At 43.2% G+C, this 14,139-nt stretch overlaps 1 protein-coding gene across 1 annotated transcript in view; it reads right to left on the bottom strand.

Moving 5' to 3' along the window:
* LOC307083655 (copine-9-like) overlaps positions 1-14,139 on the bottom strand; it is a gene marked incomplete at both ends in the record, with an annotated part of 79,783 nt that overhangs the window by 32,926 nt on the left and 32,718 nt on the right. The window contains 2 exons of the mRNA XM_079747605.1: positions 11,230-11,306; positions 12,367-12,406. Of these exons, the coding sequence (XP_079603731.1) occupies positions 11,230-11,306; positions 12,367-12,406 (117 nt within the window). The remainder of the gene's footprint in view (positions 1-11,229; positions 11,307-12,366; positions 12,407-14,139) is intronic.

Below are 14,139 nucleotides of genomic sequence, written 5' to 3'. Positions count from 1 at the left end.
TGCTGTGTGTTAGAGTGAATACTATGTATTTATTCATCGTGCTGTGTGTTAGAGTGAATACTATGTATTTATTCATCTTGCTGTGTGTGTGTTAGGGTGAATACTATGTATTTATTCATCTTGCTGTGTGTTAGGGTGAATACTATGTATTTATTCATCTTGCTGTGTGTTAGAGTGAATACTATGTATTTATTCATCTTGCTGTGTGTGCTAGGGTGAATACTATTTATTTATTTATGTTGCTGTGTGTTAGAGTGAATACTATGTATTTATTCATCGTGCTGTGTGTTAGAGTGAATACTATGTATTTACTCATCTTGCTGTGTGTGTGCTAGGGTGAATACTATGTATTTATTCATCGTGCTGTGTGTTAGAGTGAATACTATGTATTTATTCATCTTGCTGTGTGTTAGGGTGAATACTATGTATTTATTCATCTTGCTGTGTGTTAGAGTGAATACTATGTATTTATTCATCTTGCTGTGTGTGTGCTAGGGTGAATACTATGTATTTATTCATCGTGCTGTGTGTGTGCTAGGGTGAATACTATGTATTTATTTATGTTGCTGTGTGCTAGGGTGAATACTATGTATTTATTCATCTTGCTGTGTGTGTGCTAGGGTGAATACTATGTATTTATTCATCTTGCTGTGTGTGTGCTAGGGTGAATACTATGTATTTATTTATCTTGCTGTGTGTTAGGGTGAATACTATGTATTTATTCATCTTGCTGTGTGTTAGTTTGAATACTATGTATTTATTCATCTTGCTGTGTGTGTGCTAGGGTGAATACTATGTATTTATTCATCTTGCTGTGTGTTAGTTTGAATACTATGTATTTATTCATCTTGCTGTGTTAGGGTGAATACTATGTATTTATTCATCTTGCTGTGTGTGTGCTAGGGTGAATACTATGTATTTATTTATGTTGCTGTGTGTTAGGGTGAATACTATGTATTTATTCCTCTTGCTGTGTGTTAGGGTGAATACTATGTATTTATTCATCTTGCTGTGTGTGTGCTAGGGTGAATACTATGTATTTATTCATCTTGCTGTGTGTTAGAGTGAATACTATGCATTTATTCATCTTGCTGTGTGTGTGCTAAGGTGAATACTATGTATTTATTCATCTTGTTGTGTGTGTGTTAGGGTGAATACTATGTATTTATTTATGTTGCTGTGTGTTAGGGTGAATACTATGTATTTATTCATCTTGCTGTGTGTGCTAGGGTGAATACTATGTATTTATTTATGTTGCTGTGTGCTAGGGTGAATACTATGTATTTATTCATCTTGCTGTGTAAGTGCTAGGGTGAATACTATGTATTTATTCATCTTGCTGTGTGTGTGCTAGGGTGAATACTATGTATTTATTTATGTTGCTGTGTGTTAGGGTGAATACTATGTATTTATTTATGTTGCTGTGTGTCTGTTAGGGTGAATACTATGTATTTATTTATGCATTGTTTGGTGTTCCCCTGCACTCAATATGTCAAGACATTGCTTCATAATAACCACGTACCCCCTACTGGGAGTTGTAATGGGAGGTGTACTCCATTTTCCAGTGAGAGTCCATACACTGAATAATGTAAAGATGGTACACAAAGGCATTTACATGCCTTTGAGGTTCATCATTTATTATTTGTGAACTCTAAGGTAGTCCCCAAAAGAAAGATTCAATAACAAGAGCCGCAGGCAGCACGATCATGTGATCCACTATATACCCCGGTCACACACAAAGCGGGGAACATAGGACCCGGGGAACATAGGACCCGGGGAACATAGGACCCGGGGAATGAGAATTATTAGACAAAGTATTCATTCTGTTACCTGTTTTTTGTCACCCGCTAGCCAAAGTATTCATTCTGTTACCTGGTTCTTGTATACCACTAGCCAAAGTATTCATTCTGTTACCTGGTTCTTGTATACCACTAGCCAAAGTATTCATTCTGTTACCTGGTTCTTGTATACCACTAGCCAAAGTATTCATTCTGTTACCTGGTTCTTGTATACCACTAGCCAAAGTATTCATTCTGTTACCTCGTTATTGTCTCCCTCTAGCCAAAGTATTCATTCTGTTACCTGGTTCTTGCATACCACTAGCCAAAGTATTCATTCTGTTACCTCTTTTGAGAATATCGAGAATATAGCATGAGCGAACAGCATAATATATCCATCTTGTGGGATCAATGCATCAAATGCTATTGTTTCGGTTCGTGGCGATGTGCACTCATGCTTAGTGCTCTAAGAATCGGCTCTTCAAGTCAACTTTATTTGTAAAGCCATTGGTCACAGTTACAGTCTCAAAGGGCTTCCCCGGCCACGTTGTAGGACCCCCTCCTGACCCAAAAGCCCAAAAGAGAAACCCAAAGTGCCTTTAATTATTAAGGAACAACTCTATGGAACGAATGGTAAGGAGTGCAATCAGTGCAACAAGGGACAGACATAATGGTAGTATTACAAGTGGAAGAGTTGAAGCAAAATAAAGAAGGTCATTCTGACAAATGATATTCGTAACAGAGATTTTGGTGAAGCCAGGCCAGGCGGCTACTAGAGTTTATTCACAAAGAGCACTATGTTCCATTTACTCCCAATGTTCTGTCCTTTTAGTTTAGTTTTTTGGGATCAACCGGCTCCAAACCTGACAATGAGGTCTTCTGATTCTACCTTCACAGAACTGGGGACACGTAGGGCCGGAGAACAACAAACACATTTGTGCATGTACATAGCTTATCTGTATTCATATACGTAAACATAATAACAAATAATTAAGGCATGTGCATGTGTGTTTCTGTTACAACGGCGCATGTGACATCTAGGCCAGGACACAATCAAGACAGGCTTTTCCTGGTTCTAAGTGGCATCTTTCTGTTTCTCCCTCCCACTCCCCTTTCATCCCTCCCCTTCTCGGCCTCTCTCTTTCACACCAGCCAGGGATTGGGATGACAGGGCAACGGGTAGACTGGAGCAACGCATTCAATTACCCAGCAGCACAGGCTGCTCTCCAGAGACCTCCAGCCTCAGAGGGGAGGCTGGAGGGAGGATGTGGGAGAATGAGAAACACAATTTTCGAACCACAGGTTTCACAGAATTCAGCCAACAATAAACGCTTTGCAAAAGTTACTTTAAAATCAAATTCATAGTCACAGGCGTGAACTAGGCAAGCCGTGAAAATTGCAGATGAAGTAATCACGGCCCCCAAGGAGGCAGGGTTCCCACGATGATGAGTTGCAAAGCTCCTATCTCCCATGTTTAAGGTCCAGGGGCAGAGTGTGATGCCCGCCCGGGCACAGCAACGCTGAGGGAACGTCCATCTCTCAAGCCATGGTCCTAATGTTGGGGGACTGTAAAACTCTGCTCTAGATAAACTTGGAGCTTCTGCTTAGTGTGGATAACATTCTGTCTGGGTATAGACGCTTCGGGTCATGGGGATTATTGTGGCCTGAAATAGAAGATGGTTGCAATGGGAGTTTACGATGACATCTCTGTCACTGACATGGCTGGTCTCAGAGGACCAGCTCTAAATGGATCACCGTTCTGGAGGCGTTGTAAGCGGCCACACTGGCCAAAGACATCGCTAGCTGATCCATGAGATCTGCCAAGGCCAGACCTCACACACATGCACATACGCACACACCATATAAATATTGGTACGCACGCAACTGCATGCATGCGTGTAAGTTTGGGGGATTTTTTTTAATAAATTAAGAAATTGAGAGTGAGAAGAGAAAAAGAGAGAAGAGAGAGAGATTCCATTATCTGGCTGAGCTTGTCGTTAATGAGATAATGCATGTATGTTGGTCTTTCAGAGGAAAGGAGGTCAATTTATAATGCATGTTTCTTTCTTGTTAGCTTCACACTCTCTCTCTGGTGAAATGTGATGGGAGATGTAATAGGAGATGAGAGGAGAACTTTTAATTAAGGGCAGAGCTTTATGGGTCGTTGTCCTTTCACTGATATGTAAGATGATTATCTAAGAGTTTTGGAGTGTGATGCAACACGACCGCTGAGCGGGAAGTTGGCTGTGTTTTCTTGTTTGATACCAATGATTCCTACAAACAAATAATACAACCATACAACCATAGCACATTCTCAGATTCAATACAAAGGAAATTGCAACGGTCAAATCGAATTCTAAATATAAAGGTAAAACATATGCGCCATTCATTCAAAGCAGACGCCGGTTAAATAGTGAGACCTTCACAAAACACTCTCTAACCAAAGGCCAAATTGTTGTTGCCTATTTCCATTGAACTACTTATGGAGGAGCTGTTGGGAATCCCATGAGGATCAATCATCAATCACTCGTGGCGTCATTGATCTGATATGATGAGCGCGGATGTCTTCCCTGCAGACGTGGCTGCAGGAAGATTTCTGTAGACGAGCAGAGTCCAGACTTCACGGCAATACGAAGCAGCAGCAGACCATCTAGGCCAGGACTCGAGAAGCCTCTCTTAATAATGCATTGACCAAGCACAAGCAGGTGTCAAGTAGGTGCTTTAGAAAAAAGAAAAGAATGAAAAAGAAACCAAAAGAAAAAAAGGAAATGTGGTGTAAAGATTCATCCATGTTCATCAGTGTCGGAAAACACTGCAGCGTCTCCTGAAGAAAGGTAGCAGATGAATCAACAAAATACTTTTAAAGGAGTCACAGCTTTGCTTCGGTGTGCGAGAAAACGAGGAGGCTGCTTTGAAATGTAGCAGCGTCTTTTATTAGGATCCGAGAGGCTCGCACTCGCAGCTTAAGTCACTTCTTAATTGTAGTCTATGGTCACCTTGTGTCGCCGCAGCTGAATAAATAACGATGGAGCGTTTGAATAAATAGGGTTTAGACTGAGAGGAGAATGACTGGATGTGGGGAGAGATAAAGAGCAGATGAAGAGCAGATGAAGAGCGGATGAAGGGCAGATGAAGAGAAGAAGCAGAGGAGAAGCAGAGGTCTCCAGAGGAATCCTGACCTTGTTTTTCTGGTGCCATGCCACAGGATATGGAGTTTGGATACAAGGCTTGACGTATTTGGAATCTAATAACAAACAGCAGTCATGAAGTTAGTAAGGGACAGTTCTCGGGTGTCTGCTGCAGCAGGAGCCCTACAATAACAAGGTTCAGCGAACAGGGGGGCCCAGGGACTTTTCACTCGGACTGTTCATTTGGTTTACTTTTGTTTCCTCGTCACTGGAAGTTGGAACATCTGACTGTAACTTGTTCATGAATAACAGATTGTAAGGGACATATTTTAGAAAGTGTTTGGAATGTTTCCACCAGCACTTCATGTGGCCGTCAGTCTTGAACAATGGCCAACTACATCTATTGATGTTAGTATTGGGTCTGTGTGCCAATTAGACAGGAACTATGAGAGAGAGAGAGAGAGAGAGAGAGAGAGAGAGAGAGATATTGATAAATGAATAAATAGATAAAGATATATATATATCATAATATCGCCATATATATATATATATATATATATCGTTTTTTATCATTTTTATCACTTTTGTTCTACAACTATCGGTGTGTGTATGTGTGAGTGTGTGTGGTGTGTGTGTGTGTGTGTGTGTGTGTGTGTGTGTGTGTGTGTGTGTGTGTGTGTGTGTGTGTGTGTGTGTGTGTGTGTGTGTGTGTGTGTGTGTGTGTGTGTGTGTGTGTGTGTGTGTGTGTGTGTGTGTGTGTGTGTGTGTGTGTGGACCAGAAGCTGGAGGTCTGATGAAAGGATTTGCGCTGATAGTCATAATGTCTATCCCTGCTTTGGCATTACCTATGGATTTATTTTATCATTTTATTTGATCATTTATTTGATCATACAATGAGTTCTAGATCATTTTTAAAGACATTTTGCAATCTCACTTCTGACCGTTGTAAAAAATACGACCGATCTTTGTGTCTGCGTTAGATGTGCAAATTGATGCAGTATGATATATCGGGATACGTAAGATTTGTAAATGAAAAAGGATACTATTACTGCAAAAAGCATTTATCTTATGGAAAATGTGTGCTTGTGTATGGGGGGGGGCTTTGGTTAACATGTGGAGGTGCATTTAGGTCAACTCAATGTCTCCTTCTGTAGGCTTATTAACACACACACACACACACAACCCACACAGCTAATATGACTGAATATTGCGAGTGCATCAAGCACAGCGACAGCTCCCTTCCTCTCTGGATGTGTGCTGGCCTCAGGTTGAATGTGTTTGTGTCTCTCTGCTCCTCTTGGGAGAATAGTAAATTATGGATGCATGGAAATAAACAGGAAGCAGCGGGGAGCCAACCTTTTGTGGGCACTCAAACCACCGTAGCCTGGCGGAGAAAGAAAAGATTCTTCTTTCACTGGATGTAAGGTTACATAACGCGCATTACAGCCCCGCTATATACCAGTAACTTCTAACCTTTAGGAACTCAGAGATATTAAAAAACAGACAGCTGTTGATCTTCGCAGGACAGAGCGAGGGGGTCACTGAGAGAATAATTACAGGAGAGGAGGGCCAAGCTGGGAACAAATCTCTCCCTGAGAGGGGACACGACTCACAGGCCACCTCACTATGCGCTCACACACTCCGTTTGAACTCTCTGAAGGGTCTTCCATCTGGGGGACAACAGTCACAGCCTAATGAGAGGCTAACCCAACACACAAGTACACACTGTAACCCCCCCCTCCCCTAACCAGACACACACACAAAGGAGAAAAGAACAGAGGCTGAGGTCACCACAGGGGGAACCCCAGAAGTCTGCCAAGAAATAATCACCGAAAACAAATGGAACTGTGAGCATCAGCAGAGGATAACGGTCCACGAACTTTCAGATGTTTTAGTAGGATTTTGAAAACAATGCCCTCCAACCATCCCCTGGTCCGCTCCTGGCCCCCGTCCCAGGATCTGAGGTGGAGTCAACAAGTACCCCTGGTGCTGAGCCAATGACCCGCCATACCTCCCCAACAGAAAGAGTATCAGTGTGTTGATCAAAGAGGGGGAGCGTTCCAGTGCAGCGCTGGAGCATCCATCGAGACACATCAAGAGCCTGCTGCATACGGCGCTTTAATATTTCATCAGGCCGCCAATAACAAGAGCTTTAACATCAGAAAGGCGCACCCTCATTATGCTAAGAAAGAGAATAATGCAATCCGCTGCGGCAACTGTGCCAGCCTGCGTGCGTGCGTGCGTGCGTGCGTTCGTGCGTGCGTGCGTGCGTGCGTGCGTGCGTGCGTGCGTTAGAGCTTAGATCGGGCCCAGAAAATCAAGCCCGACCCGACCCAAGCCCGTGCACGTTCTGTCCGAGCCCGGCCCGACACATTAACTGTAATTATGAGCCCGAGCCCGATTTCAACCCAACATTTTTTTTAATACATGGGATGCGTGCGAGTGGAGGAGACACGTGAACTGCAACATGGGTGCCGTTTTATTTTTTATTTTTTACTTTGTGTAACTTTGTACACATTTGTTACTTAGGCCTACTTTGCTAAATATATATAGGCCTATAATATTTCTGTTTATGGCATAGATTTCTCCTCAGATAAGGCCAATAAAGCAATGATAACAAAAAAAACAAAACACAAACGCTCGATCAAAGGCCAAGCCCGACCCGACCCGGCCCGGATAGTGGTGGGAAATATCGTCCGGGCTCGGGCAGAGAGAGAATCAGAGAGAATCTTTACTCTAGTGTGCGTGCATGCTTAAGTGTTTGCATGTGTGTGTTAATGTGTGTGTTATGTGTGTGTGCGTCTGTGTATCTCAATGCCATTGTTTGATGTGTGTGAAATAACTTTTTCACATATCTATGTAGCTCCACATCAGTGGGGCCGATGATGTCTGACCCAACCAAGCAAGTGGTCCAGATCAACCCGACTCATACTCATCATCATACTCAACACACAGCTCTACATCCATCATGCTCAACACACAGCTATACATCCATCATGCTCAACACACAGCTATACATCCATCATGCTCAACACACAGCTAAACATTCATCACAAACCTGTCAGCCTGTCACATCTGAAAGAGGCCAGCGAGGGAGAGAGAGAGAGAGGGAGAGAGAGAGAGAAAGAGAGAGAGAGAGAGAGAGAGAGAGAGCGAGAGAGAGAGAGGCTCAATGCTGGAAGAATTAAGTATTTGCCTTATCTACGGGTATTCCTTTGAGAAGAAATAATGTACAGATATGTATCCAGCTGTTCTCTGCACTTTCTATAAAACATAAAAAAAAACAACAACAACATTATATTAGTTTTGTGATCGTTTGACGCTATTCGAAATTCGATTAACCGCCCAGCCCTAATAGATATATATATATGAGCGATTCCAAAGGAGCCTCTCTAGCCGGGGGGGATGGAGGGCTTCCCCTCTAGCCCTGGCTCTCTGTGCTGTGCTCCCCTACCGAGCGGCACTCTGAAAATAGATCTGGCCCGACTCTGGTTTGATCAACGAGGCCAATGAGGAGACGGATCCTTAACTGAAGCTACAACATCTATTCTGTTGCCATAGAAACCCATCAATGGCACCAAAAATATATAAATGGAGAAGAGCTATATGAGGTACTTATGGCTGTAAGGCGTTCTATGGCTGGTGTGCACTCCACTTCAAAAGCTGTCCTTTAAGATAACCCCGTCGTTGACGCTGCCTAGGACAGAGGCCGCCTGTCTCACCTCCAGGACAGAGACCGCCTGTCTGACCTCCAGGACAGAGACCGGGTGTCTCACCTCTAGGGCAGAGACGCCTGTCTCACCTCCAGGACAGAGACCGCCTGTCTCACCTCCAGGACCAACTGTCTCACCTCCAGGACCGCCTGTCTCACCTCCAGGACAGAGACTGCCTGTCTCACCACCAGGACAGAGATCGCCTGTCTCACCTCCAGGACCACCTGTCTCACCTCCAGGACAGAGACCGCCTGTCTCACCTCCAGGACAGAGACTGCCTGTCTCACCTCCAGGACCACCTGTCTCACCTCCAGGACAGAGACCGCCTGTCTCACCACCAGGACAGAGACCGCCTGTCTCACCTCCAGGACAGAGACCGACTGTCTCACCTCCAGGACAGAGACCACCTGTCTCACCTCCAAAACAGAGACCGCCTGTCTCACCTCCAGGACAGAGACCGCCTGTCTCACCTCCAGGACAGAGACCACCTGTCTCACCTCCAGGACAGAGACCGCATGTCTCACCTCCAGGACCACCTGTCTCACCTCCAGGACAGAGACTGCTTGTCTCACCTCCAAGAGAGACCAGCTGTCTCACCTCCAGGACAGAGACTAGGACACAGTATCTATCACACCATGCCTCGCCCTGTTACTAAGGAGCCGGCAGATCCACAAAGCTCCAACCTTCCTCCTTTAACAGACACACATGCATACACACGCATGTGCGTACACATGCACTTGTACACACACGCACACAGACACAATCACAAAAGAAAAACCACAAAATCGAATTCCATGACAAATAAGACAATAATGGCATTCCAAGGGCATCTGAGAAGCTCTCTCTCTCTCTCTCTCCCTCGCTCTCGCTCTCGCTCTCTCTCTGTCCCTCTCTCTCTCTCTCTCTCTCTCTCGCTCTCTCGCTCTCTCTCTCTCCCCTCATAAATTCAGATGATGGCACCAGGAGTAACAGCAAGCATGGCTTTCAGAGTGTTGCATGTGTGTATGTGTGCGCGCGCGTGTGTATGTGTGTGTGTGTGTGTGGGGGGGGCATGTGTGTGTGTGTGTGTGTGTGTGTGTGCGTGCATGTCTGTGTGTGTTTCTCAACAAGAGAGCCAACATTTAAACGCAGTATTATATGCATAGGTAGGTATATATATAATATTATTTATACACAATCATTTATTTAATAACATGTTCCATATCCAAGTACATTTAATTGTATATACACTGTATATGAACATCTTAAAGTACTTCTCTTATTCTACGAATTTCTATGAATGCTGATTGTGTTGTTATAAGAGGTCATTATTTATTTATTAGGGGTCCGAGCAGCGAACCGTTTTTCTGTAAAAGTCATACTGCAGCCTATACCGTAAGTCGAAAACTCTTGAAATTTTCAGGTATGGTGACCAATAACCCCCACTACCATAAACCCAAATTGTGGTACTGCACCCAAAGGTGGAGCTATTTAAATGAACTAGCCTTATTTCTCCTTACTAGATTGACCTGGACTCAAAATCATTTCATCATATTAATCTCTAAAATCAGATGCATCTTTTTCACCCTGGTCTTCTGCTCTAAAAATGTTTACTTTTCCCACAATTTCATAGAAAAGCCAAACGTCCACAGTCTCAACCCGTTTTGCCTATATGACCATTTTGTTATTGTATAACTACCATACGGCTATCTTTAGGTGGATACCATTAACAGTGCAAATTTTCAGATCTGTACTATTTTAAGAAAGCCCTTAATTCTCTTGTGAAATGTGGGCTTGGAGTTTTCCTGCTGTTGTGTGCTTATCAATCGAAATTTTCACGATGTGAATGAGGCTTCATGCAGTTCAGGAATGTCAGTGGCTCAACGGGATAATGCTGTGTACTGGTGATCCTTAGGTTGATTAGAGCATTATGAACAAGCTAAACATGACATTCTGTCATTGCCACTCATTTAAGAAACACAACATTGAACAGCACCTGAAATTCATCAGGCAATCAACATTCCGGCTCATTAGTTTCCAAGAATCTGACTGCCAATACACAGTATGGCATTAAGGGGAACTTCTTCATTAACCATTCTTCCTTCATAATTAACTCAGTCATATTAATATTTCTTCCGTTGTGTTCTTGACTACAAATGTTTAATTTCCCCAGAATTTCAAAGATTTTTCAGGTATATGCTTTGAAGAAAGCCCTTATGTCACTGGAGAAATGTGCGTTTTGAGTTTTCTGGATGTTGTGTGCTTATCAATAGACATTTTGACCATGTGAATGAGGCTGCAGTTCAGGTTTATAAGCGGAAAATCTTTCCTTAAATATGACAATTATGTGTTATATTTATATATCTTCCATTAGTATGTTCTTGACTTTTAATTTTGCTCCGACCCCATTAATCACCACTTGCGATTATATTCTATTATTGAGTTTGTGATCAGACAAGATTTGCTTGGAATTGTGATTGAACTCGTTGTTTTAACAATGATTAAAACAATGAGTGTGTGTTTGAATGTATGTGTGCATCTGTGTGTGTGTGTGTATGTGTGTGTGTGTGTGTGTGTGTGTGTGTGTGTGTGTGTGTGTGTGTGTGTGTGTGTGTGTGTGTGTCCACTCACGAAAGTGTTTTCTCCAGTCTGCTTCCAGTGGATCCGATGATCTCCCCCAGCGTGCAAAACATCTGACCCAGGAAGTCCTTCAGGGGGGCAACACGGGGGATCCATCACAGAGTGGCAACAGCTCCATCCCATCGCTACAACCGAGGCACCAGTGCTAGTTCACTAGTACAGACACTAGAACTAGTTCAGTCTGTGGCTGCTCTGCTGTGTTATCTTGTTATGGTCCTTTCCCACTTTGTTGTTCAAACTACAGCTCTGTGACAATGAACCTCACAAAATGATTTCCATATGGGGGTGAACTAGACCTTCCATGGCATTATATTTATCATTATATTTCATCCTATTTATTGAGAAGCGCCCCAGCACCGTGAAGCACAATGCCCTTTGGTGTTACAACCGTTAAATGTCAAGTGTTCACCTGTTCACTCCAAAAGACGTGGTATCCTCTTTTGAGGACTTCTGTCTGGACTAACTCAGGATAAAGATCCCAACCACATTCCCTTTTCACTAGAAAATACATCAATTTGATCATTTTCTACAATTGCAATAACATATTTATTCTACCCGCTGTAAAAACATCATGAATTTAAGCCACGCTTGTACTTAATGTGTTTTACAGACTTGACTTTGCATGCCCACACAAAGTATCAAACCACAACCTTCACCCTCCTAAAGTTAACCCCCCAACACAGAGCCTCACCCTCCTAAAGCTAGTTCCCAGGTCCCTGTCTGGGGGGATCTATATCAGGCGCTTGGTATTCAGAGGTCAAAGGCCAACAGGCCATGGGTGTGCATGGATTGAGAGTGAGAGTAGGTTGTTGGCTCGGAACAGATGCTGATCCAAACCGCGTCTTACCTTCTGCTCATCCGGATTGGGTAAGCGATGAGGAAAAGAGAGACAGAGAGGGTGAGACGTGAGAGGGCTGTGAAGACAACGGGTGGACGAGGTCAAGGGGACGCTGCATGAATGCTCTTCCGTATGTCAGAAGGTATGAAAGGTTGAAGCCAATAGGAGGTCGCTTTAAGAGCACACGATAGAAAGGCATGAAGCACCGAACTCTCTAATGAGAAGCATCTGGAATTCCTTTAGGGAGGGATTGGGAGCCACTAAATATAGATTTATTATCCAAAACTTACATGTTTGGAGAGGTTGGAGCTTCTGGTGTCAACGTTGTACCTGAAAAACAGAAGAAGACGACCGATAGCTTGAGTTGATTTACTGAATGACTTGGCATTACCATCATCCTCATTAGACCTTGATGCTGCCATTGGTGAAGCCAGTGTGAAGGGCCTCTGATCTCTCAGAGCATCTCATTGGTCCCACAACACAGGATGATAGATGACTAGGGAATACACAATGATACAGTATCAAGCCTAAATCAGGTTTGTTAAGAAATATACTCCCCCAATATAAAGGCTTATCATTTGATTGGTTCCTGCCAATCACCATGGTAACGTCAGGTGATCACCATGGTAACGTCAGTTGTTCAAGGGTCCTGCATCTCAGACTCACTCCTGCTTCTCTCTGGAGAAAGACGTCGCCCAATGAGCTCCTTTTAAATGGCGTCATGACAACCGTTTGTCCAACTGGCTGATTACATTCGGACCAACATGATGTATAGAGGGATTATCAGTCTACGTCACTCTACGTCACTCCCCGCTCTATGCGCATGTCGTTTGCAGAAAGAGACGAGAGCGACAAGAGCCGCAATCATGTGTTGTTGTGCGGTTGGTTGCACAAACCCTTTAAATAAGACTGATTATCCCATTTATTCTACTTCTTGCTTGCCAACATAATGAAACAATTCTAATTCTTTCATAATTATGCTTTTTCTTATTCGTATTGCATGCTTATTAAATGTATACTTTTTGAGTTCATCTCCCTCAAAAAGTAGTCCCCTTTAATTACGATCGATCAAACATGTTTTTGACACCTCGAAGGAGCATTATTTTTATTTAATCTTTATTTAACCAGGAGAAAAACCTATTGAGATTAAAAATCTCTTTTTCAAAGGTGACCTGGCCAAGACAGGCTGCAGAACAATGAACCACAGTTACAGACAAACAGTTTCAGACACACACAGGGACAAAAATGTATATAGCACTAAAATAAAGCAAATCAATTCACACTGCATCAATCTTAAAAGACCTATTTCTGTAACCGGGAAACCAAAGCCTATTCAAAACACTGACATCTTAGAGAGTCTAGCTCAATTTCCTTCATTTTCAACTTAAAAGCATTCATTAAATTAATTCAGCAAGTCCTAGGTCTTTCTGCAGCGTATTCCACACAGTGGGGGCAGAGTGTACAAAAGCCTTTTTACCCTGTTCTGTCCGCACATTGGGGACAGAGAGCAACACCAAGTCCTGTGAACCTAAAAAGTGTGGAGCAGCACTTAACCGCATGATAAGGGAGCATAAATAGATAGGTAGCACACCCAAGTATTGCCACAGAGCCTCACCTTGGTGTGCAAAAGTATTGCACACCAAGGTTAGCTTTAGGAGGATGAGGTTCTGTGGGGGGGTTAGCTTTAGGAGGATGACTGAGCCTACGAGTGGACAAAGCAGGCCACCCTACCCGAGAGTACAATCGGCAGTGGTGGGTCCGAGCCTTACAGTTTGTAATGAATCTCAGGGATGATTGGTACGCAGAGTCAATCATAGTAAGACAATGGACAGAGGTATGCATTACAACAAATCCCCATAGTCCAAGACAGATACAAAGGTAGCAGCCACAAGTAGCTTTTTTACATTGAAAGAGAAACACATCTTATTTCGAAAATAAAAACCCAACTTTAGCCTCAGCCTTTAACCAAATAGAGCACATGAGGCTTAAAGGTGAGGGAGTCATCAATTAGAAAACCCAGGTATCTATAAGACGGACCCACCTGTATTAGACTACCCTCCAGA

This window comes from Pollachius pollachius (genome assembly GCF_949987615.1).
Source record: "Pollachius pollachius genome assembly, chromosome: 12".
In the NCBI taxonomy this organism is placed as follows: Eukaryota; Metazoa; Chordata; class Actinopteri; order Gadiformes; family Gadidae; genus Pollachius; species Pollachius pollachius.
The sequence above is the reverse complement of the archived record's forward strand: the minus strand, read 5'-3'. Positions and strand labels throughout refer to the sequence as shown.